This window comes from Bactrocera dorsalis, chromosome 2, assembly GCF_023373825.1.
Source record: "Bactrocera dorsalis isolate Fly_Bdor chromosome 2, ASM2337382v1, whole genome shotgun sequence".
NCBI classification, from domain to species: domain Eukaryota; kingdom Metazoa; phylum Arthropoda; class Insecta; order Diptera; family Tephritidae; genus Bactrocera; species Bactrocera dorsalis.
Window position 1 is genome coordinate 9,834,486 of NC_064304.1, and position 25,227 is coordinate 9,859,712.

At 35.8% G+C, this 25,227-nt stretch overlaps 1 protein-coding gene across 1 annotated transcript; it reads right to left on the reverse strand.

Annotated features, from left to right (window-relative positions):
• Window positions 1-19,914: 19,914 nt before the first annotated feature.
• On the reverse strand, window positions 19,915-21,693 carry LOC105223666 (multiple epidermal growth factor-like domains protein 10). The gene has a single exon (XM_011201439.4). It carries the CDS (start codon window positions 21,691-21,693, stop codon window positions 19,915-19,917), a length of 1,779 nt encoding a protein of 592 aa, XP_011199741.2.
• Between the last annotated feature and the right edge of the window lie 3,534 nt (window positions 21,694-25,227).

Below are 25,227 nucleotides of genomic sequence, written 5' to 3' on the forward strand. Positions count from 1 at the left end.
AGCAAAGCGTTCAAAACAACAATGCTCCATGGTCCACAGCGAAGCAGAATTGGTGAACGGGCGCGCAAACCGGCGATCCAGCCAGCCATCAGCCGCCCACAGCTATGAGCGCAAGCAAATGCAAACGAAAGACTTAAGTGGGATACTTGAAACGTTGAATAGTGGTTGATGGTGGCATGAAAGTGCCATGAAACATAATCAAATCAAAGACTCATCAGCCTCATCAAGAGCAAACATAATGGCTGTGAGAGCGGTTGCAGCGGGCACACACACTGATTACACAAAAAAGAATTAAAATTACAAAAAAAAAAAAAATAAATTGAAATAGAAATGTGTTTTCTTGAATGAACCAAATATAGCACATACACATACATATACATATCTGTAGTATATTTAGATATATTCCCATAGTGTTGTAGATTTTTGCACTGGCTAAGCAGTGGGACACAACTCACACATCAGCGCACTAAATGAACTGAATGAACTAAATGGAAACGGTGGGGCGTTGGCGCTGCGGCGCTGTGCTTAATGAGTATTCAATTGAATTGCGAATATGTGCCAACTGGGTATCAACACTTGCTCATACACATTTTTACATGTGTGTATACAAATCACTCATCATCTGTTTCTACAGTCCTCCTCAGCACACATAAAATGCCGATTTAATTTTATAATTTTGTATAACGAAAGAAAGTGCCGAAAAATCAACTTTTTAAGCTCTTTCCTCACCAATCGTTAGTTTATTGTTCTAGTGATGGGCCAGCATGCGGAGTTAATGTGATTTTGCCCCAAACCTTAATACATTGAGCTGTACCAATTGGGTCAGTGGAGAATGAAAAGTGAAAATTTTCTATCAAAAACTGCAGGTATGAATGAGGTGAGTATTTGAGCGCAATTTTCGTTCATTATTTGGCATTTTTTCGTTACATTTATTACTTGTCAAGAAATGTTGGCGATTTTTTTCGCAGTTTAACGAAATTAATTTTAAAAAGTGGAAGTAATGAAAGGGAAAATGAAGGTATTAAGGTAATGTAAAAATATAAATTAATAATGGGATTCTTAATACTTGCATTGATGCGTAAAATTTTGTCCATTATAAGTCCAAAAGTTGGTAGTTATGAATATGTGTATCTCGTTTGCCTAATGAAGTGAACATTTTCTAAGTAAAAATGCAAGAAAGGCAATCTGTGGGATTTAAATAGTCACGTAAATTAGTTGATGTTTCATCAATGCAGATCTGTTTAACATTGATACGAACAGGCCAATTTAATCCTGTGCCCATAAATTTCTAGGTTAAGGTATCCTCAATCAAGATTGCTTTGAAGTTTGGGAGTGATATGGCAATTAATACTTGTTAGGTTTGTGTTTACGATACAAAAAGTTGATCTAAAGATATTGAGGAAAAAGTTAATTTTATTAATATTTTTTGTTCCCAGCAATAGCTGCTAGAAAATCCTTCAACCAACAAGCGATCTCTGGTAACAATGAGAACTTTGAAGAAGTGATGAAAATACTACTGTGGGCAAAAAGTAGTATGACTTTTTAATTTGAATTTCGTGTGAAAACTCATTCATCAAAAATTTCTATTTTAGGCTGGTATGGCTGTCAGTGAGCTCTGTGCCAAATGTTACAACAAAATAATATTAGTGTTTAGTATACTCGTACTCGTAAGCTTATCTTTCTGAAGACACATAAAGTGCAGTCGGCGATTTTTATGATAATTGAAATATTATTATGTTCTCTTAAAACTTTTATACCAACGCCTACCATGCATTAAGCATAAGGAAGCTGACAATTATTATTATAATCATTAATATTTCCAATTTTTGGCGAAGTGTGCAAAGAATTTTTATACTTTTTGTCTTTTTCACTTTGATTGTCGAATTTCGCATTAAAAATGAAATGTTGCAGAGTTCTTTGTTTGTGCTTTTTTGCCAAATGTTGTCCACCAATAGACTCATCATTAATTAATTACATCATTTTTATTAATTCCGCAATCTCGTGTATGCTAATCAGCATTGAAGCACACGGGTGCGCATTTAAACAAAGGATTTTCGAATGAATTGATTATGTACCTCGGCTAAGTATTCAAACAGGTGTGTGTAGTCAACTGCCAACGTTAACAAAAAAATCCTTAAAAAGTTCTTTAATTGCTAGTGTATCGAATTAAACTTTTTTTGGCTGATAATTACATTTTTATTTACTTCTTTTGCATAAATGGTTAAAGCATTCTGTTTATACTCTTGCAACATGTTGCTACAGAGTGTAATAGTTTTGTTAAATTAATGGTTGTAGGTATCACTCAAAACTAAGCGAGATAGATATAGAGTTATATATATGTACATAAATGATCAGGAAGACGAGATGAGTTGAAATCCGGAGGACTGTAACCTGAGATATCTTTATGAATTGTAGTATGCGGGTTCCTTAGTAAAAAAAAAGTAGGGCTTCGTAGATAGGCGTTATCGGACCTTTGTCACACCCATTAACCAAAAACCCATAAAGCGCCATAACAAAGCAATAAATTAAGTTATAAAACTCTAACTACAACAACAAGCACGATTTTGAAATCGTTATCCTTAATTCCTTTGCCAAGGTCGTCATCAAAAGGATTGTTGATTTGGATCGGGTCTCTCATCCGAGGCTGTTGGAAGCTTTTCATTGGGGCCGTGGTGGGTCCCAAACCCAACGCGGAACGCCTTCTCACTTTAGCTCACCTTCAAACGGATGTTCCTTGGCTACCTAGAGAATACTTGATTTAGGATCAGAAGTCGTGAGCTGCTTGAGCTATGTGTAAATTAATCGTTTTTGGTCACTCCCAAGTGAATGGCAATCAGAGAACTTTCCTCACTTGCGTGAACTTCTACCTTCGTTGAATTGGGTTTGGAACACACGGGTTATATTAAGTTATCTACATAGGCTTGGTATTTTCTCGGCTTTGATTCCTGTAAGTTGTAAGAGTATGAAATGTTCGGTTGCACCCGAACTTAGCTCTTCTTTTTGTGTCTTTGTTTGTTGCTTTTTACTGTTTAGCGTAAGAAAGAAGCTTTTTCGAATGAGCAAACATTTTAAAATAAAAACGGCAAAGATAATTTGATTTGGAATCTTATCTGCTGGTAGTTAATATTTACTTAATTATATATTATAAGTGATGGTCTGATTCTCCATATTCATATAAGGTTTCGGTAGTATATTAGAGACTATGTGTCGACTAAATTTTTCTCTCTTTGAATATTTTTGAAGTACAATGAAATATCTGTTTTAAGATATAAAATTATATAGTCTGTATTTTCATATAGTCTTCTCATGAATAATCAAGTTAAGCAGCCTGATTTATAGGCCGAAGACGTTTGAAATTCGGACGTATTTTCTCAAGATTAATATTTATTAGGTAGAATGAATATTTAGTTTCAAAACTTCGCAAGTTTTCTTCACAAACTATTCAAACGAATTTAGAATAAATTATAAAAAAAATGTTGTTGCATCGAAGTTAAAAATATCGTTCACTTATAAAAGATACAATGGATCCAAGGGCCTTTATTCTGCGTCTACAGACTGCTATACAGTCAATTGCCAGGTGATATGAAGTTTCAGGCTCCCTGTCGCAGAACCATCAATTGAAACAAGGCTAGGCTCATGTCATGCATTCAGTGTAGAATGCGATAGTAGCCTGAGTTTGTCCTTAGGGAGTGTGATTACATATTTAAACTTGCTGTGGTTGTAAACGCCCAGCAGCAACTTAACATGGCGTATGCCTTGGAGATGTTGCCAATACATGTTGCCTACTTCTTCCTCCTTGCGGAACAGCTCCTTTATTGTATGAAGACCCGATGGAGGGTTCAGATCCTACCATGTTAATGGGTGCTGCGGAGCTGGCGAGCTTATTAGCGAGCAGAGAAATTTTGAACGGAATACTGTTAATATAAAATTAATATTATGATCAGATGAGATTTAGGAAGTTGTTTTCTTTGTGTCTTAAGCAGATCGCATTAACAAACCACTAAAATAATGCAATCATTAATGGATTTACGATTTTGCTTTTAGACTAATATTCGAACTAATTATATTTTTTGTTTACTATGCATATAACCAATATCAACATATCAATTAGCAATGGCTCAAGTCTGTCTGACACTTTTATCATTTTTAAATACAGTAATTTCGGTCAATTTCCGCTGTCATCACCATTTGTTTATTCTTAAAGCCCTTAAAACTTCCCACAAAGTTTTTACCCTTGACCACAAAAAAATTCTTATTCACGGACAGACGAGTATTTGCCGCAGGAGATATTGCTAACACAAAATAAGCTAATGTAAACAACTTCGCGATTATTACTTATAAACAAGTAGTTACATATGTATACAACGTGTTAGAATATACATAACTAAAAATATATTTATAGATAAAGCAACAAAAAAACAAAAACAAAACGTAGCGCCTTCGCACGAACCATTCAAACGGCGCTTACCAGCCGGTGTCAGCCAGTGTTGTAATCTGCGGCTTTTGTAGTAATTACACCACAACAATTAAGTACAACAAAAAAACAATTTTATAATAAGAAATCTTCAATGGATTTGAAACGAGTTGAGGCTTACACAAATTAATGCATAGACATGTAAGTATGTGTTTGTATTTGCATATGTGTGTAATTGGCTATTAATTAACATTCTCAGGCTTTATAATATATATTAAAAAATTAAAAGTAAATGTAAATATTACAAATGCATTCGTAAACTGTTGCCTCGAGTTGCTCAGACTGTCTGCGGTAAGGCGTTTATTATCACTCACGCGCTTGGGCGCTTGGGCTGTCGTTGCTGGTAGGCGCGAAAAACCACAAAACGTGACTCAGTTCGTTGGGATCGTGCCAATTGAGGCCTTTCTTATATCATATTTTTCATTGTTAACTGTTTAGGTTTTTCTGATTAATTTTTTTGTGTTTTGTATATAATTTAACTTAACTTCAATCTGTTAATAAATGAAATATTTGCATTGAATGAACGGAACGCTCGTGTGCTGAAACAGCAAACCATTAATTATACAAAATATCTTACTCATATTTATATATGTATGCATGCATGGTATATGTACATAGTAGGCATTATTTTACTGCCTTTAAATTAATTATTTAATTTAACTAAACTTTTAAGGCTTAATTAATTGAAAAGGTTTTTGGTTAGCGGCCAACATACATCATTTTATTGAAAGATACTCAGTGTGTTAATGAATGACGTGGAACCTGTCAAATCAGCTGTCAAAGTAAACACTAGTATTTGAAATTTATGTTTCGTATACTCTGAAAGATTGCTGCCAAAAATCAGAACTCAGAAAAAACGATATTTTATTTTAAACGCTTCCGTTCCATTGTAGCAAACTGATATTTCTATTTTTATGCTTTCGCAACATGTTGCAATAAAATATATTAGTTTTGTTCACCTAACGGTTGTTTGTACTAACTAAGCGTAATAGAGATAAATGTAGAGTTATATGAGTATTCTTGTATAAACGATTAAGACGACTGCCTGTGAATCCGTCTGTCCATGCAAGCGATGACTTGGTAAAGTTGAGATATCTTGCTGAAACTTGCTACAAATTGTGCAATAACTAAGCTCCAAATTACGATACAAAACTAAACGGTGATCAATTTTCGAAATTCCCCTATTTGAAGATAAAACACAGAAACTACAAATTGAATGGGGAATGTTTATTATCATTCGAGGAACATACCTTGGAATTTATTTTTTGAAGACTATCTGCTTCAAATGTTGGTAGCGTCTACGTCTATTCGTTAAGGGGTTACATGGGTTTCACAGTTTCAAAAAATTGAAAAAATTTTTTTTATCATATTAAATTCTCTAACATTTCTAGAATATTGTCTTAAATTTTCAAGTTGATCTGATCAATACTTTCGGAGATACAACCCTGAGAACTTGTGCGCTCGAGGTAATCTAGGCTAAGTGCGCCGTCTTTAAGCGCGTTTTTCTCTAAATTGTGTTTTCAAAGTCGGTTGTCAAGATTTCTCGCGAACTACTCAAACCGATCTTGATGAAATTTTACACAGGTCTTCGAGATATCATTTACAAGATCTTGAACGAAGGATTTTCTTTTTTTTTTAATTACAACTATTTAAAAAAAAACAATGTCGAGAAATTTTCATCGAAATTTGCTTTTTTTTATAAAAACGTCTGCCAAAAATCTAATTTTCATTTTTTTCCTTTATTCAATACCTAGTTTATTGTCTTTACTAAAACACGTATTTTTTATTTTTATTTCAGATGATCCTGATAGAAGTTCTGCTGACAACGCGGATGCACCTTTTTCCGAGGGACTGCCGGAAATAGCGTCGTAATGACTGCCATTTTGATATTTTTTTTTTTAAATTTTACAGAATGTTTATTAAATTTGAGTCTTTTAAATAAAAAAAAAATTCATTAAAATATTTCATTTTTTATATGTAAAAAATATTATTGAAAAAAAACCGTTTTTTGCCCGAGGAAACCCATGTAACCCCTTAAGTCTAATTTTTGGTAATGGTGGATGTTTTGCTTCAAGGCCTGAATCGAAAAATGACTGTCCGCATAGACTTTACCCTTTATATACATACAGTGGACCAAAAGTTGACATACACCTAGTTCTATTAAATTACGACGCGTTTATTTGTTTTAAAATGAATACATTTTGTGATTTTTTTCTATCCATATCAAAATATGTATATTTAACATTAAAATATAGCATATCAAAAAAAAATATTCTTATACACAAATAAAAAAAATTAATGCTAAAGCTTAAAATGCGCCTAATTCATATCAAGAAAGTTTACGTACACCAATGATTATTTATGTACATATGTATATATGTAAGTCAAAAGAAATTACAATAGTTTTAGCGGTTGTTGGCCTACAATTTGTTGCTATAATTGTCCATATACATAGATGTATGCTCCCCACTCGATTTCTAGTATTATTTCCGGATATTTTGACCCACTAATTCAATGATCCAGCTTTTTGGCCTTATTTTGATGAAATTCGATGTTTTCGAATACGATTTTCCAAAAAGTTCCAGATATTTGAAATTGGATTAATGTCTAGTGATTTCGGGACCTATGGAGTTAGTTTTAATTCCATAACAACCCTGTACGTACAAGATGAGACGGGTGTTTCGTGTCGTTATCTTGTTATAAACAGAAGTGGCCGCTATTAACAGTCGATTTAAGCACACTTAAAACTTAAATTATTTTGTTAAAATGTTCAGAAATATGTGTTTATCCATTTTTGAAATGTACCCCAAAAAAAATAAATCCCCAAACAGTAGGGAATGTGTTGATAAGTGCTGGTTAGCGTAGACAGATCGCTCGTCGTAAGCCATATAAAAGTAAGGTTAATAAAAAGAAGAGGTCGGCGGTTGCTAAACAATATTTTATCAAACCGTATTGGTTTTGGGACAACATTGTGTTCACCGACGAATCAAAATTAAATATATTTGGTTAAACAAGATCACGAGAAATGTGGAGAAAGATCAATGAAGAGTCGCAAGGAAAAAATGTATTGCCACGATAGGAGTACTGTTATGGCTTGGGGGTATGTGGCTGCATGTGGAGTTGAACATTTGGATTTTTTTAGTAAAAAAAATGGAAAAGCATATGTTTCTGAACATTTTAACAAAATAATTTAAATTTTAAGTGTGGTTAAATCGGATGTTAATAGCGGTCACTTATATTTATAACAAGATAACAACCCAAAACACACCCGTCTCATCTTGTGTGTCAGTAAGGACCTCTCCGAGCCCTTCAATATCAGATGAGGTTTTAGACTGGTTGATTTCCTCTCATGTGACTTTTTCAATATTATACTGAAATAAGTGATACGTGTCGCTAATCTGAACCGCACTTCTACTGGGGTAAACAGATGGTATTAACATAGTAGGCCTTAATAACTGAGTCGTCAGCATTGCCTTGTCCAGTCTACAAAAATAAACGAAAGTGGGTGCTCTTGCGATGACCAAGGCAAAGTACTCGAAGGCCACATACACAAAGACTGATCTCGTCTTGGGAATTACTTACTGTTGACAGCTATACATTGAAAAAATTAAGTTCAATATATATTCAGGAACCAGCATAAATTCTACCAATAATCTAAGCCTGGAGATCAAGCACAGAATAACTCTTGCCAACTGGTGCTACTTTGGTATCGGTAAGCAAAATTACGCTCTATATCTTTAATTATTCCACTGCTATTGTACTATATGGCGCGGAACCATTGACTACGATGAACCGAGATGAGAAAGCACTTAGAGCATTTGCGAGTACTGTTCTTTGCTCGATTTTTGAAGCCGTCCGGGTAAGCGATAAATATCGAAGAAGCTGGAACCACGAACTGTATGAGCTTTACGAACGACATGGATATAGTTAAGCGCATAGAAATCAAACAAATGGGATGGTTGGGTAATGTCCCATATACTACATGGAAACATGTTCAAGGTTTTTTCATAGCTTCTTCGAAAAAATAATGTGGTTTCTTATGCAACATTTAAAATATATACAAATTAAGAGTATTAACATTTCAAAGATTTGAAAATACAAGCAATTAACTTGGTTGGTTTCTTTTTAGTGCATATGTACTTAAGTTTGTATGTACGTACTCTGAGGTACATACATACTTATATGCAAATATATAATGTGGCCGTTGTTAATGATAGCAGCTGTTGAGTGCGTCTTCTTCACTAATATTTACTTGTCGACAACATATTGTTAGAGTATTCTCTTTTAGAACATAGTAGCTTTAAACACTCGCACTTTGTTTTGTTTCCTTCTTGGCTTGAGCCTAGTTGTATACATATGTGTGTACATACTTAAATAATGGCTTCGACTTTGGAGTTCCATTTGAATCATCACGAATGAATGAGCAACGCACAGTTAAAATTAATTTAGAAACAAATAATTATACATAGAAAAAATTATGTTTTAAACAAAAAAAGTTCTAAGTGAGCATAATGCTTTAACGAAAAGAATACAGTCATGAGCAAAGAAATAAGGCCGCACGTAGTTAAATAAGAAGTTAAGTAAAAAGTACTGAGTATATTGTGTTTGACAAATATTTTCAAGTGTGGCCTTTCTTAAGACTCATATTGTAATACACATTTTGTAAAAAAAATAATTTTACGATAGAAATTTTTTGATTTAAAAAATTTAAATAGGTGGCATCTCTAATAAAAACATGCTTCAAAATTTTTTAAAGGAATCCGCGAGCTGCACGTAAGAAGATTTACTCATATCGGATCGAACTTTAGTCTAATAGTGTCTGTATACTAGTAGGATGACAAAATTTGGTTACTTCACACAAATTTGTTGCACAGTTGCAATTCTACAACTAGGCATAAAGGAGTTTCAATTAAAACTTACGCGTAAATTTATTTTCTTCTTCCGCCTCTTTCGCGGTTACAGCCGAATTTCCAACAGCGCCAGTCGTTCTTCCTTTCCGCTATTTGGCGCCAATTGGAGATTCCAAGTATAGCTTATCCACCTAGTCTTTTTAACGGAGTGGTGGTCTCCTGCTTCCCTCAACGGGTACTGCGTCGAACACCCTCAGAATCGGAGTCTTTTCATCCATTCGCTGAACTAAGTCAATGTCCTCTCGTACAGCTCATCGTTACATCAACTATAAATCTGTCCTGTTTTCACGGGTCTTTACCAAGATTTGGCGCGTGTTGAATATCTGGTCAGGCTTAAGACTACACTGATAAGTTTTTTGGCGGTGTAATCTTTCACACAGTACGCTCATTAGACCCTTAGATTGTGCATTGTGCATTACCTATACAATGGGCGAGGTAGGCATACTGTTTTCTCGTCGTATCAGCTGTTCTTTTCTGAAAACCGATGGTTTCGTTTGTAGATGTACGTGAAGAGCTTGATATACCGTCCCACAGTTTCGTTATACAGAGTTGCTGATGACTGCTCCGGTCAAACATTCCTTGTGCTTTATTGCCAGCTGAGCAGCGACACCTCCCCAATTAAGGGACCGGACTTTCCAGGTGTAATTTCGTAATATTTAATGCGTTTGCCGTAGTCGTCATCAAAAGGGGGATATCTTAGCCTAGGCTGGTGTTTCCTTTTCAAAAATTATTTTATTGACATATTTATTGATGTACGTGGTAATATTTTAATTCTAAAAAGGCAAACAAATTTTGTAAATTCTTTCTACCAATATATTTTAATGGCTTTGTTAGTCATTTTGTTTATAATAATATCAAAACATCTTAACTATTGCATTTCTAATATTTTGCACATAACTGTATTTGCTGGAGCATCACGGAAACGCTGGTGAACTTCAAACAGTGTCTTCTTCTTTTCAAGAAAAAAAAATAAACAACAAAAAAACAAATGTATATAGCTGGTAGAGAAAAAACAACAAAAAAGACATTACTACTACTACCTGCAAATACAATGAAATTTGTTAATTATAAATAATAAAATGTAGTAAAAATAATTATGAAGTCATCAGCAACGGCAAGTGATTGAATACGAAAATTTTGTGCAAAGCAAGATTTGTTGTTGTTTGCTGTGTATGCTTTTGTACGCCTGGATGACTAACAAGCGCTTAGACGCTCGATAACGTTTAGCGCAGCGCATAGCTTTGGGTAAGCAGCATAACCTATTTACATATAACAATTTGACAAATAGAAGTTTAGTAAATCTCGCAAGTGTGGCAATTTGGTGCACGTTGCCGCTGGCACTTCCATACTAAAGAATGCCTAGAAATGAATTTTGCCTGTTTTTTGTGAGCGATTTGCTTATCAACACGTAGTTTTTTGCTTTAATATTGAAATTTCAATCAAATTAGTTCATTTTCGCGCAGAGCGAAATCTCACTACATGAGAGTAAATAAATTTATATGTGTTTGTTTTTTTAATAAAACGTGTAAATATGCATGCGAGTATATAGAAAAAGATGATAAGTGTTAATCATAAAAAAGGTCACTCAAAAAATATTTCTTTCACAGCATCACTGTGGCTTCCCGAAAAGTGAATCATTTGCTTTGTTTATAATCTGTGAATACCGAATTCCGAATTTACCATATTCAATTGGATTTACAATTATTTTGTGACGCAAGTTACGAAAAAGTACACCAAGAAGAATGGCATATAAAAATACAAAATATATTAGTCATACTTATAAACCAGAATAATAACATATAGCGAGTTTTCAATAATTTCAAGGTGTGCATGTTTTTGAGTACTTAGTGTTTTTGGGAGGTTTCGAAATTTAATTGCAAATAAACATATAAATTAATAAAGTATTTGATATTTTAAATTTATAATTTAGCAACTTTGATCGCCTTTCTTACCTTCACTCTTATCAGCGTACTATAGCCGAAATTCTCTCCGAAATGCTGCATTGGGTCTACAGCCATTGCCGTAAATGTGTGGCGAAATGCAAACAGCGCTGTAGTGGACATTTTCTTGAAATCATAAAGGCCATAGAATTAACTGCACAATAACACCAAACAAAGACAAAAAATATAATAAATTTTGACTAGATTTAAGTGTTTTATTTCATCGTTCTTGTTGGTAGAGCCTGTAGCTTTTAGTTAGTGATAAGCCACTGACTTAACGTAATCCGTTTCATGATAACATTCAAAAAGTGATAGTTTCATTGATTGCATGGTAGGTTGCACAGTTCTAATGGCTGTCGATATTGGGACGATGAAGGAGTCTCTATCTTAAGTTGATTATAACTTTATTAAAAATCCAGTATTTTCGATATAAGAATTTGCTACAAGCACTTCTTCTTCTGAGGCCCTATGTTCCACCTAAGAACTACGGGAAAATATATACTTCTTCTTGTAGCCGCGTATACAACAGCGCGCTAGTCGTTTTTACTTTTCACTATTTGGCACCAATTAGAGATTCCAAGTGTATCCAGGTCCTTCTCCACCTGATCAGTCCAAGGGAGTGGATATCATTCTCTTTCTCAGCTTCCCTCGTTGAGTACTGCGTCGAATACTCTCAGAGCTGGAGCGTTTTTATTCATTCGGACGAAATAACTAGCCAGCGTAGCCGCTGTGTCTTAATTCGCGGATAACTCCATCGACTGAGGCAACGTTGTACGCCAATGCGCAAAGCACCATAAATATTCTGCAGAACCTTTCCCTCGAAAACTCGTAACACGACTCATAAGATGTTATCATCGTCCATGAAAACGCATCATATAGCAGGAGGCGAATGATGAAGGAGTTGTAGAGTTTGTTCTTTGTTCGACGAGAGAGGACTTTACTTCCCAATTACCTACTCAGTCCGAAGTAGCACCTGTTGGCAAGAGTTCTTCTGCGTTGGATTTCGAGGTTTCGAGTTGTTGTTGGTATTAATGCTGGTTACAAGATAAAATACTGTTAGTTTTGATGACAGCAGATATTTCGTTTTGCTCTGGTTCACCACCAGACCATTTTGCTTCGTTCCTTTGGTTCCTGGAGAAATCAGAACTAACGGCGGTTGTTATGGTCTATGATATCGATGTAATCGGCGAACGCCAGCAGTTGTACACTCCTCTAGAAAATCGTAACTTCTTTATTTAGATATGCAACTTCTACAAAACAGCTAATGCAAGCTCCTTATCAGTTCTTCGCCGCCGTATTTAAATAGCTTGGTCGACAATCCAACGGCCTCCGCTACTTTGTTGTTTTTCAGGCGGGTAATTGCTTTCGAACTTCTTCATGGTCGGGCAATGGAACGTCTGCTCCATCACCATCGATTGGGTTATCGGGTTCACCATATCTAGGTGTTATGCTTTCACTGCCATTCAGTGGGCTAGAGAAGTTTTCCATCCATAATTTCAGTATGCTTTGGATATCAATCACTAGATCAACTTTGGAGGTTCTAGAAGAGTTTGCTCCGGTTTTGAAACCTTTTGTTAGTCGCCGCATCTTTTCGTAGAATTTTCGAGCATTAGCCCTGTCAGCCAGCTCCTTGAGCTCTTCATTTTCACGCATTTCGCCCTATTTCTTTTTTTGTCTGCATATGCTTCTCGCTTCTCTCCTCAACTCCTGGTATCTATCCCAGCCCGCTTGTTTTCAAATCATAACCCAAAGATGTTAAAGAAAACTATTTTTGGCTAAAATGAAGCGGGTAGTTCGAGACAAACTGAGCGATCAAACTCAAGTCCTTGCACGGAAATTTTTTAATTTGTTCGGTTCAACCGAAGTTAACTTTTTTCTTTTATGCTTCATTTGTATTACAGATCCACGACTAGCTCCCTAGTGCAAGATATAAAAAAATATAAAAATTAAATATACTCGTATGCCTATTAGATGTGCTTAAAATTACCTTTTATCACAGCTATGCTAATTCTTCTAAACTATAACCTTAGTTTTTAACCCCTGGCTATTTACATGCACACTTAATATCTCTCTCGCCGTATAATTTAATTCACTTTAAGCCGCAAAAGCGCATATTCTATTATCGCAATATAATTATTGTTATTTTCCCGGCGCCAAAGTGAAGCCCAAACGATTTATAATCTCTGCTTAAAATCGTCGGTTGCGCACTGTCGGCATTTGAAGCCTTTACTTAGATATATTTCACACTTCCTTAACTGCACACTTAGAGCAGACAACAAAAGGAAAAGTGACGATGGATTCTTAAATCTGCTATTAAATAATAACTCGAAGAATATACTCAAGCATGTTTGTCTGTGTGTGTGTTTATGTTAAGACGGACTGCGCTGGGAGGCGTTGCTACACGCAGCGCCTTTTAGCTGCTACCACAAGTTCATTTTATTGCAATTTTACACCTTCCACGGCAACAGTAGCACTCAAATATATACTTATGTATTAAACAACAAAAACAACAACACTAAAAATAATAATAATAATTAAAATAAAAAGTAAACGAGCCAAAGCGCTAATAAAACTCTAGCCGTTGCTGATAACGATCAGAGGCGGCGTGTGAGCGTGTGTGCGTGTGGTCAGCGTGGCCTCATGCATGCCGCCTTCCACTGAATCGTGCGCGTAGGCTACATTTCTTGCTGCTGCTTCTTTAGTACTCGTATTTTATTGGCGAGCCCTTGCTCTTTTATATGAATTTCTATTTAGTGAATTTGAATTATGACTGCGCTTTGGGTTTGTCTTCGAAAGGGCGTGGTGCGAGCTAAGATTTAGTGCTTACATGGAACTCGACTCCACTACTACAATTAATATGCATTTCTTCTGCGTTTTTTCTTTGTTCTTTTGGTAGTAGCAAATGCAAGTAAAAAGTAGAAGCGTAAAATTTGGGAAGGGGGTAAGGCTGTAACGGCTGAAATTCACTATAAGCCTGCCACCTGGTATAAGTGATTGTGCGATAATGAGTACTCTTCAGCTGATTCGGCGTATAATTAACTAAAATGTGCATTTGAATGATGTTTCATTAGAAATCAGTAAAATTATGTTGGGAAAAATAGCGTTAATGATAAATTTAGCGTCTGCTTGTGCGCATGCGCATTGATGCGATTCTCACATTTGTTCACCTTGTTAAAGTGCAAATACCTCTCTGCCTGAATTGAATAGTTCATTGGCCAGCTCGTTGGTAATTGTTGCGAAATTCTGCATATTCAAGTTTTCTGTCGATGTTTTCATAAGCATTAACTATAATCGTTATTGTTTTGGAAGCTTATGCGCTTTGCGGGGAATTTAAAAATCAGCTGTGGTTTAGAAATTAATATAATTTGATTATTTCATAATTTGATTGTAGTTAAATGGAGTTCGATTATGTTAAATGCCAATTTATCTTATCTAAATAGCGTTGTCTTTATTTATTTATTTGCAAGTAGGCCATTTAAAGTTGACCCATTTGTTTCTAAAAAAAAAGAACAAAAGAAAACAATGTTTTTTGTTCATTTCAAAAATAATTTATTTTGTCCAAGGGGATTTGTTTCAGCTAATATTTAAAAATTAGATCGCGTAAATGGGCACCTTTAGCTTTGACAGCTAAATGCACTCTTTTTTCGACATTTTCCATGACTTTGGCCAATGTTTCGGATGATATGGCGGCTGTTTCACGTCGAATGTTGGCTTTCAGTTGAGCTAAGGTCTTTGGCTTATTAGCGTATACCTTGGATTTCAAATAACCCCACAAATAAAAGTCTGGTGGCGTCAAATCTGGTGATCTCGGTGGCCAGTCAACATCACCATTTTTCGATATCAATCGCCCGGGGAAAAATGGTCGCAATAAATTGATTGTTGGTCGAGCTGTATGGCATGTAGCCCCGTCCTGTTGAAACCAGAAGTTATCCATGTCATTTTCGCGAATAATGGGTATCACAAAATCCGTTATCATGGCTCGATAGCGTCGGAGAGTGGTGCGAGAGATGTCTAATTCCTGAGAGCGGCGATAACTCGATGTCGATGGAGTCTCCTCAATACTGGCTCGTACAGCTTCGATATTTTCATCAGAACGTCTTGTGCGTTGTCTGGATGCATGACTGGCATTACTGAGATTACCGGTGTTCACAAATTTTGCGTATAAAGACTTAATTGTGTTCTTAACTGGAGCACTTTTCACTTTATTTTTTTTGCGAAACGCACGTTGAGTTAACACAATTGAAAAGTTATTTTGAATATAAAGCTGAACAATTTCAGCGCGTTCTTTTGGAGTGTCCTGTTCCATGGTATAAATTGTCTTCGAATGACGCTTCTAACGCGGTATGACATTAGCCGATTTGTCAGCGCTGTTAAAAGTTACAGCGTTGCCAGATGGGTCAACTTTAAATGGCCTACCCTGTATAATAACAAGAAAACACCTTAACTTTGGCTTCACCAAAGCTTTAATCTTCACAGGTATATTTCTTAAAGACTCGAGGGTTTAAAAAGATCTGTATCTTAATTTTGATCTGTCAAGAAAGAAGACAAGAAATTGAATTTCATCGATTAGTTTCTATAACAGCTACATATATACAATACTGGGCTCAGCTCATCATTTATATATGTACATATATATTTATATTCCTTTCTTTAATGTCCTTTTCATTAGTGGTGTCCCAAAACCAGCACAAAATCCTGGGAAGGGATGTTTCAGCTCTCCTTTAAACGGATGTTTTTTAGCTATCGAAAAAATATTTGGTCTAAGATCACGCTCACGGAGCTGCTTGAGCCATACATATGTAATAGAATCGTTTTTGGCCAATTCCAAGCGAATGGCGTTCAGAGAACTGTCCATCCATCGCTGCTGGCGTACGCCGATAACATCTAAAGCATTGGCCATAACAACCGCGCGTTTAGCTTTGCTTTCTCCAGGTTGGACAAAGAAGCAAACCAAATGGCTTTGCTAGTGAAGCAAAGGAATAGGAAGACATCCACTCCGTTGGAAAGACCAAGTGGCGCCAAAAGAGCGAAATAGAAGAACGACTGGCGCGCTGTTGGAAACTTGGCTATAACCGCGTAAGCGGTGTTTCTTTCCAACGAACAATTATTTGAAAAAAGTCCTTGCAAGATCCGGAAAACTCTAATTGAAAGTATATGGTGGCTGCGTAAGCAATTCTACGTGAAATTAATAATACTTACATACATTTATGTGATTCCTTCTTTTACTCTTCTTCAAATGAATCCGTTTTTTGAAATTTCGATTGAACAAGTTATATGGGTTTACGTGTTTCAAAAAATGGAATTATTTTTTATTGTCTTATTAAATTCTACAACACCTCTAGAATACTGTCCTATATTTTCAAGTTGATCGAAGTAAGTTTTGTAGATACAGCTTTGAAAAATTATGCGTACAAGCCTAGCTAGGCTAAGTGCGCCGCCTTTGAACGCGTTTTTTCTCGAAACTGTGTTTTTGAATGGCCGAGTTTAAAATATTTTTTTTCTAAAATTTCAAAATTTCTTTGCTAATACTAGTTCATGTTTGTAACAATAAAAAATTTTAATAAAATATTTCATTCTTTATATAAGCAAAAATTGTTGAAAAAAAGCTGTTTTTACCCGAGGAAACCAGGCCAACTGATGGTTTCAAACGCGTTATCGTACTTCCTCGTTTTTTATTCGATTCAGGGCCTTTCGCCTTCGAGTGAGTTGAAGATCGAATATGTTTATTTTTCGTCGTAATCTGCGCTTCCGAAGCAACCGCTTTGCACAAGTATTTTTTAAGTTAGGTATGACTATAAAACATACTCAATAAATATTAGTGGCTCCCCCTGAAACAATAGGAACGTTTAGCTTGCCTAGACCACAATTTTTTTGATTTCAAAGTTGTGCAAAAGTATGTAAAATATAAAGTGCTTGTAGATGAGTGTAAATTCAGCCAAATGTTGTTTAAAGAAAGTACTTGACATTTCTTAATATTTTTACGAGTTTAGAAATATTTGGCCGCGGGCTTCTGTGGTAAACACTACCTCTGTACTTTCAGTATGTACACATCTACTCAAGAGATGTAGAATTCAAAATTTGCATAATATTTATTTAGCGTTTAAAAGCAGCAAAGTTTACCGTTATATAGCTGGCGCTTTTGCAAATATGTATGTATGTATGCCTATTTGCAAGTAAATCAAGTTTATAGAAGAATGAGAGTGGATACTTATGATCAATGGCTGAAGTGTATTTGTCACGAACTCTGCCTCTGGCTTTATGCTTTACATACACAACGTTACATTGGTGGAACGGTTAGCACAGCGGTGTGTCGCCGTTAAGGATGCTCCAGCGTACAATATTCCAATTTTATGGTACTTCAGCATTGTGTACTTTTGTTTTGATTGGTCATTTTAACGGAATTCTATTAACGTTTTAACGCCGTGTTTTTATTATTTCTATTAAGTAAATAAATAGATATAATGACTCGTATGTATCTATGTATATATGTATGTACATGCATATTCGTATAATTGTACAATATAATCTAATGTACAATATTCGGGTTCAGCGAACCCCAAAACTGAGTGAGGGTTCTTTGAGAATTGTTGTAAAATACTGGCTTATTATCATTGAAACTTAAAAAAAATTCTCGAAGTATATTTGAAACCGTAGTAAGAAATGGTAAGTTGGGGTCCAGCTGAATATTATTTTCTCTTCTAATTTGTAAGATTTGAAGACAACAATGTTATTGTAATATTAAATATTGAAATATTGCCAGAAGTTAGCAAAAAAATTTGTAAATCTTACATACATACTACTGCGGCCAAAAAATAGTAAGACTTTTGAAGTGAAACTTACCGCAAAAATCCATTCGTCGAAATATTTTTTCTAGGTTGCCATGATTGCCAATGTTATCTGTGTCAAATGTCACATCAAAATTATCATTAGTACACACTTGTCTTTCCGCAGTACATAAACTACATTCGACCATTTTTACGATGAGAGAAATTATTCAAGAAAGAAGTTGCATTAAATTTTGTGTTGAGAAAGGGTTGAGAAAGCGTCAACGATGAAGTACGTCCAGGATGGCCATCAACATCAACTGATGATCTACACTTCGAAAAAATAAAGGAACTGGTGCTTGAGAATCGACGATTCACAGTCAGGGATCTTACTGGCATCGTTGATCATTTAGATCTAAGGGAAGTGAAAGTACGATTGATTCCAAAATTACTCAATTTTTTCGATCTATGCCAGGGAACAGCTATTAATCGGCCGAATATCTTGGCAAAGATGAGCCGAAGCTAAAAAATTGCGTCGAAGCAGGTCAAAAATTAAGTTTATGTTAACAGTTTTCTTCGATTATCGAGGTCTGGAGCACTCCGAATACCTTTTGACCAGCCAAACTGTCAATAAAGAATACGATTTGAGTGTTATGCGTCGTTTGCGTGAAGCTATTCGTAAAAAGAGTCCGGAATTATGGGCAGACAACTCTTGGTTATACCACGATAATGTATCGTCGCATACTGTATTGATTCTTTTTCGAGTTTTGCGCCAAATTTTCAACTAATATTGTGCTTAAACACTGTATTCGTATGATTTAGCTTCAAGTGACTTCTGGCTATTCAGCAAACTCAAATGTTCGCTTCACGGAAACCGTTGTAAGTCAATTGAATCCATTAACCGTGAATTAAACAACAATTCGGAAGACTGGTAAAAACAGTGGCCCTGTGCCAATTGGGGCCAAGGCGAATTTCCTAGAGGGGGACAGTAAGCCCCGGCTGCCATGATATTTAGCAAATTTTGATCTTTTCGGTTTCAACTTTTTTAAGATTACAGTTTTTTGTTACGAGTCTAGCATTAACACGCTTCATACCCAAAACATTAACCAAATTTCATTGAGTCAATTCACAAGCTATCTTGATCAAATTAAGTAATGTATGAAAAATCATGACGCAAACCACTCAAAAACAAATTAAAAAAAAAAATCCAAAAAATTATTTTAGTTTAAGAATTAAATTTATTTATGAGTATGATTAAAAGTCACAAGGCCCTAGTATTAATATTTCGAACACAAACAGGATTTTCGTTAAATTATCCGTATATTATCAGCTAAAATACAAAACAACGTATCAAAAAAAGAAAAAAAAACGAAAATTGCTGTTAGATAACCAATATATAACCATTTTATAGCCAATATATAACCATTATATAACCGAAACTCAAATTTTGTTACAATAAGCGTATGAAAAGTGATGTTACGTTGTTTTAAATTTTAGATGACGATAATTTAATTCTAATCGAATAGTTAACCTTTATACATATATTATACGTGCAATTGAATTATATACAGCCTTATCGCGAACTTCGGGTAAACGCCATTCCCCATGGAAAACCGATTAGATCAAAAAAGATGTGACAGCTTGTCAATGTTCACTCGAGTTCACGAAACTCGCACGAAAATAAAAAATCATGGGAATGATTCATTGAAGCGAAGTTCACGATGAGGCTGATTATTTTATGTAACAGTTTCAAAACATTAAATGCAGGAAATAGATTTATTCAATACGCGATAATTTGCAATATAATTCAGTTGTTTTTCTTATTTTCAACATTTTGTGGTTAGCGTATTATAGGCTGGCGGCTGGCTGTAGCTGGGGCTTGCCAGTTCGCCATCGGCATTCGTGCACTCATCGTCGTCTTCACGACCGCGCGGCTGATAGGTGATTATGAAATTCTGTGGTGGCGCTACGTATTTACCTCTATGGCGCAAGTGCTGTACACCTTTGTAAGTGACAAACGTGCATATTAGCACGAAACCGACTAGTGCACCATAAATCAAATATATCAGAAATGAACCGGTGTCACAGGAAACATGCATAGGAATGAATAATATTTCCCTTATACACGTCTTCAACGAACTCACACATTTACCATCCTGCTCCAGAAAACCGCTATCGCAGTGACATCTGTCGGGCGAAATACATTTGCTGTTAGCGCCACACTTGTCCTTGCATTGCGGCACACACCGATCGTCGACCACGCTGTAGCCCGCGATGCAGCTGCAGTGATTCGGCGACACGCAATAAGCGTGTAGAGAACACGCAGGCTCACATATTGGCTGACAATGTTGTACCATTGTGTGAAGCGATTTGTTGTCAAAGCCTTCCATGCATTGACACACATCTGGTGCGGTGCAATGTGCATTTATGCCACACCCAAATTTGCACTGGGGTACACATACGGCGCCATTGCGCATGTAACCTTCGATGCATTCACAACGATCGGGTGCTGTGCAAAGACCTTTTGGCCCACAACCGCCCGTACAATGGGGCAGACAATTAATGCTGTCGTTGAGTCGCGCATAACCTTTGGCACACTCACAAATACCTGGTCGCAGACAAGTTGCATTACCGCAGAGCGCCGCATCGCAGATCGGTTCACATTGCGCGCCACCATCAATCGTTTTCTGGTAACCAGTGCTGCAAGCGCATTTATTGGGGGCCACGCAATGCTGATGATCTGCACAACCTTGTGGACAACTTGGCACACAACCAATGTCGCGTTGCTCGTAACCGACTTTGCACTCACAACGATCGGGTCCGGCGCAGTAACTGGCCTCACCACATGCCGTATGGCACTGGGGTGCACATTGACCGGTGGTGTTCCTAGTATAACCCTCGTTGCAGTTACAGGTATTTGGTGCTGCACAATGCTCGTTAGCGACACATCCTTGCGAGCAAATCGGTCGACAGCCTTCCTTACTTTCCATGAAACCATTCTTACAGGTACAATTGTTGGGCGAAGAGCAAAAAGCGTTCACGCCGCAATCCACATCGCACTGGGGCTCGCATTTGCCTTCGGTACTCCTTGCATAACCGTCATTGCACAGACACTCGTTAGGCGCGCCGCAATACTCATGTTCTCCGCATACTTCCGAACATATAGGAGCACAAACATTGTTTATCTCCACAAACCCCGTTTTGCACGCACATACATTAGGACTAGCACAATACCGTGTTTCGCCACAATCCTCAGTACAAACTGGTGAGCATTGATCGGAAGAGTCCCGGGTATAACCTTCATTGCAGCGACAATTATTACTGCCTTCGATGCATGTGGAATTGGCCGGACATCCTGCGGCACAATCCGGCTGGCATTTGTTATTCTCTTGATGAGAACCCTTTTTACATACGCAACCCTTCGGTTTAAAGTCACAAATGCCGTCCACGCAATTTTCATCACATACATAGCCACATATTCGCTGTTGTTTACCTTTATTTGTAACAATTTTACATTCCTTTTCTTTGCCGTGACCGTGTTCAATGCAAAAGAAGCTACAGATAACGATTTGAATTAGTAATAACCGTAATTTGGATTTATACATTTCGATTTCCGCTCTGCAAGTGCGTTAATGCTATGTCTAAGGGTGTTGAAAGCGTTTCAATCACTGTGCTATATATTGAAGTAAGTGATTTAGCTTCAAGATTTATTGAACGCATAAATTGTGAAAATGAACAGTGTTGCCATGCATAACGGTTTTATTACTTATTGGAGTTTGAAATTAACAAGTAAATATGTTTTCGACATTTGTTCTTATGAAAACACCGTTACTAAGGTGGACACAATAGATTATGACGTTTGAAAAAGCCTTTGGTATAAGTCTCTAGCTGTTTTAGCAGCTTTGAATAATAATGTCAGTCTCTTGTTTTTATACCAGTTTTTGGAATAACATATTTTTTTGAAATTTTCTCTTTTGAAATCACGATTATTAAGATGAACAAAATAGATGATAACATTTGTATAAGCCTCTCTTACTATTTAGGCAGCTTTTGATAATATCAGTCTCTTATTTTTATACCAGATTTTGGAAAAACATATTTTTCCGACATTTGCTCTTGTAAACACTAGGTATAAATATGAACTCCATACAGTATATGCCGTCTTAATAAGCCTCTTGCTATTTTTACCAGCTCTTAGTAATATTAATTCACTGCTTTTATACCAGTTTGTTACTCGATTCGACACTTGTTAAAGTTTGACGTATTGTGCACACGTTTTTAATTTTGGTTTCGGAATTTAATATAGAAAAACCGAGTTTTGTCATACCTTTGTTCTCAAAATAAGTTAAGGTTTCGACGGGTCATTCGAGAACAAAATGGGTCGGGAATGACAAGAAGAAGAAAAAGTTCAGGTACTTGAGCAGGAAGTTTATAAAAGGTATAAACATTTTATGAAGCATATTTGAAGCAATGGGAAAGAGAATTTAGCATTGGCATTTTTTTTTTAAAGATGCATGCGGTCTCTAGTTCTGTCAGCGGCCATGATGCGAAAACTTACAACGTTTTAAAATTTTTAGCTAATCATATGTAAGAGAGACTTAAAAAATATACCTAGTTAAAAACCAATAGACTTAAGGCCGAATAAAAGTAAGTTTGCAACCCTGTAAGTGAAAATACATATTAAATAGACGTTTGATAAAACATATATCCATAAGATGTGTATATATTTTCTTGTAACTTAAAGAAAGTCATTGTTCTTTGTCTTGAGTTTTATAAGAGTAGTACATACATATGTACAAAAAAAAAGAAAAGTGTATTTGTATGTATGTATGTATTTTGCAAAATAAATTGCTCATACAATGTAGTTCTACATGAGTGTGTCGTGTGGTTTTTTTCTAAAGCAAAGGCGATAAAAAATTAAATGAAAGAAATTATACTCGCGTGCCTTCGCCGCATAGAAAGCAGATAAGCCTGAAAGAATTTTCTTTTTGGTGTTTCCTGTATATTCCTTTTGAATTCAAATGCTGACGTCATCGTTTTCGAAAAAAAGCCTCCGGAAAATTTAATTAAATTCCCAGGGTAAATAATTAAAAAAAAAATGTATTTTGTTAAGAGACCAGGGCTGTCCTTAATCACTATGCCAAATATGATTGCGATCTGTCAACCAAATTGTTTACAGCAGCTGCTTAAGTCAGTACACCTCAGTAGTGGGTAGAAGAAAAAACGTTAACTTCAGCTGCACCGAAGCTAATACAATATAACCTTCACAGGTGCATTTCTTTTAGTAACTATGTGTTCAGTTTGTATGGAAGCTATGCTCTAGTAATCCTATCTGCACAATTTCTTCGGAGATTACATAGTTGCCTTAGAAAATGAAAATAACCTGTGCCAACTTTTGCGAAGATACATTGTCAAATGTGAATGTTTTCCATACAAGAACTTGATTCCGATCGTTCAGTTTGTATGACAGCTATATGTTATAGTGGTCCGATATCGGCAGTTCCGACAAATGAGCAGCTTCTTGAAGAGAAAATTACGTTTGCAAAATTTCAAAACGATATCTTAAAAATTGAGGGATTAGTTCGTATATATACAGACGGACAGACAGACAGACGGGCATTACTAAATTGACTCAGCTCAACATACTAATCATTTACATATATATATATACTTTATAGGGTCTCCGACGCTTCCTTCTGGGTGTTACAAGCTTCGTGGAAAACTTAATATACCCTGTTCAGGGTATAAAAATTAAGGATATAGTGCTTGAAAATCGTCAGGCAAGTTTTAGAGAGATGACAAGAGAGCTCAACATCTCTCGCAAGTTCGTTCGAAGGATTTTGTTGGATTATTCTGGTTTGAAACGCGTTTTTTCTCCACTCGCTTGCTTCTCGTTAAAGCTGAGTGTTTTTTTACAAAAAAGTACCGTAAGCAGATCACTTTGTACATGATTGATCGTGCGAATTCTGATTCCACATTCGTGAAGAGCATTATAACTGCCGATGAGATATGAGTTTATGAGTTTGTCATGTAAAGAAGTCAACAAAAAATAAGCTGAAAACAGAAAACCAACGCCAAAGCCGCTCAAAAAACAAGGTGACGCGCATTGGGTTTTTGATAATCCTGGTTGGTGTATAATGAACTTGTTCCGGAGTGACAGACGGTCATTAAGCAGTTTTATTTGTCCGTATTGAGAACATCCGTTGAAAATGGCCGGAATTGTGGAAGAACAATTCATGGATTTTATGACATGACTTCTTCTCATTTTGAATTTCATCAGTTTCTTGATTTCACGAGAGATAATTGCAGTCTCGATAAGGATATCCAAAAAACTAGTCACACACTTTGAAAAGCGTCTTGTAAAACTTTGTGAAATTAGGTCAAACTATATTTCCGTAGCCTCCAAGTACGGAATATAATGTACTAAACAAGAATTGCTCATTTTATTCCGGCCCATAATTAGATGAATTTAATCAAATCAAGTGAGAATATTTGCAGAGACCATTGTGAATTTGCAAAAATGGAGAATATCGATTCTTAATTTTCCACAGGCACTCTATTTAAAATAATATAAGGATCATCGCGCCTTTGAAAATTTGATTGAGTTGACAAAATAGTCTTTTCGTATTTATAATCAAACTTCAACTTATTTCTTTATATTTATACTAATAAATAAATAAAGAAATGGTAAATTCATTTTGGTCGACCAATTTTTACTATTTTTCCGTTAGCGACATTATTCCACCAGTGTAATACTTTCATCAGTGTAAATCGAAATTTCCAGAACGGAAGCGAGCGAACCATTATTGTGCTACACGAACTGATACAGCATCGCCTCCATAAACTTCACAACTTTCATTGTGGCTTGCTTAACATTCTTCCCTTTTTTATACAAAAATATCAAAAAATAACGAATTTCTTCATTATTTTCATTGATTTTTGAACAGCTGTGCTTTTCTTCAACTTTCACGAATTTAATATTTTTTTTAAAAGAAGCTTAAAATCTCACCTTTCCAACACCATATGGTATAACACAATGTGATTGGTAGCACTGTAGATATACGACTGCAACGACATCTATTAACAAAATCCGAAAATACTTTCTCGACTACTAATATAATATTTTTTTAGTTTATACT

Excerpts from the sequence above, each read along its gene's own strand:
- LOC105223666 (XM_011201439.4), bottom strand. The coding sequence starts at position 21,693 with ATGTATAAATCCAAATTACGGTTATTACTAATTCAAATCGTTATCTGT.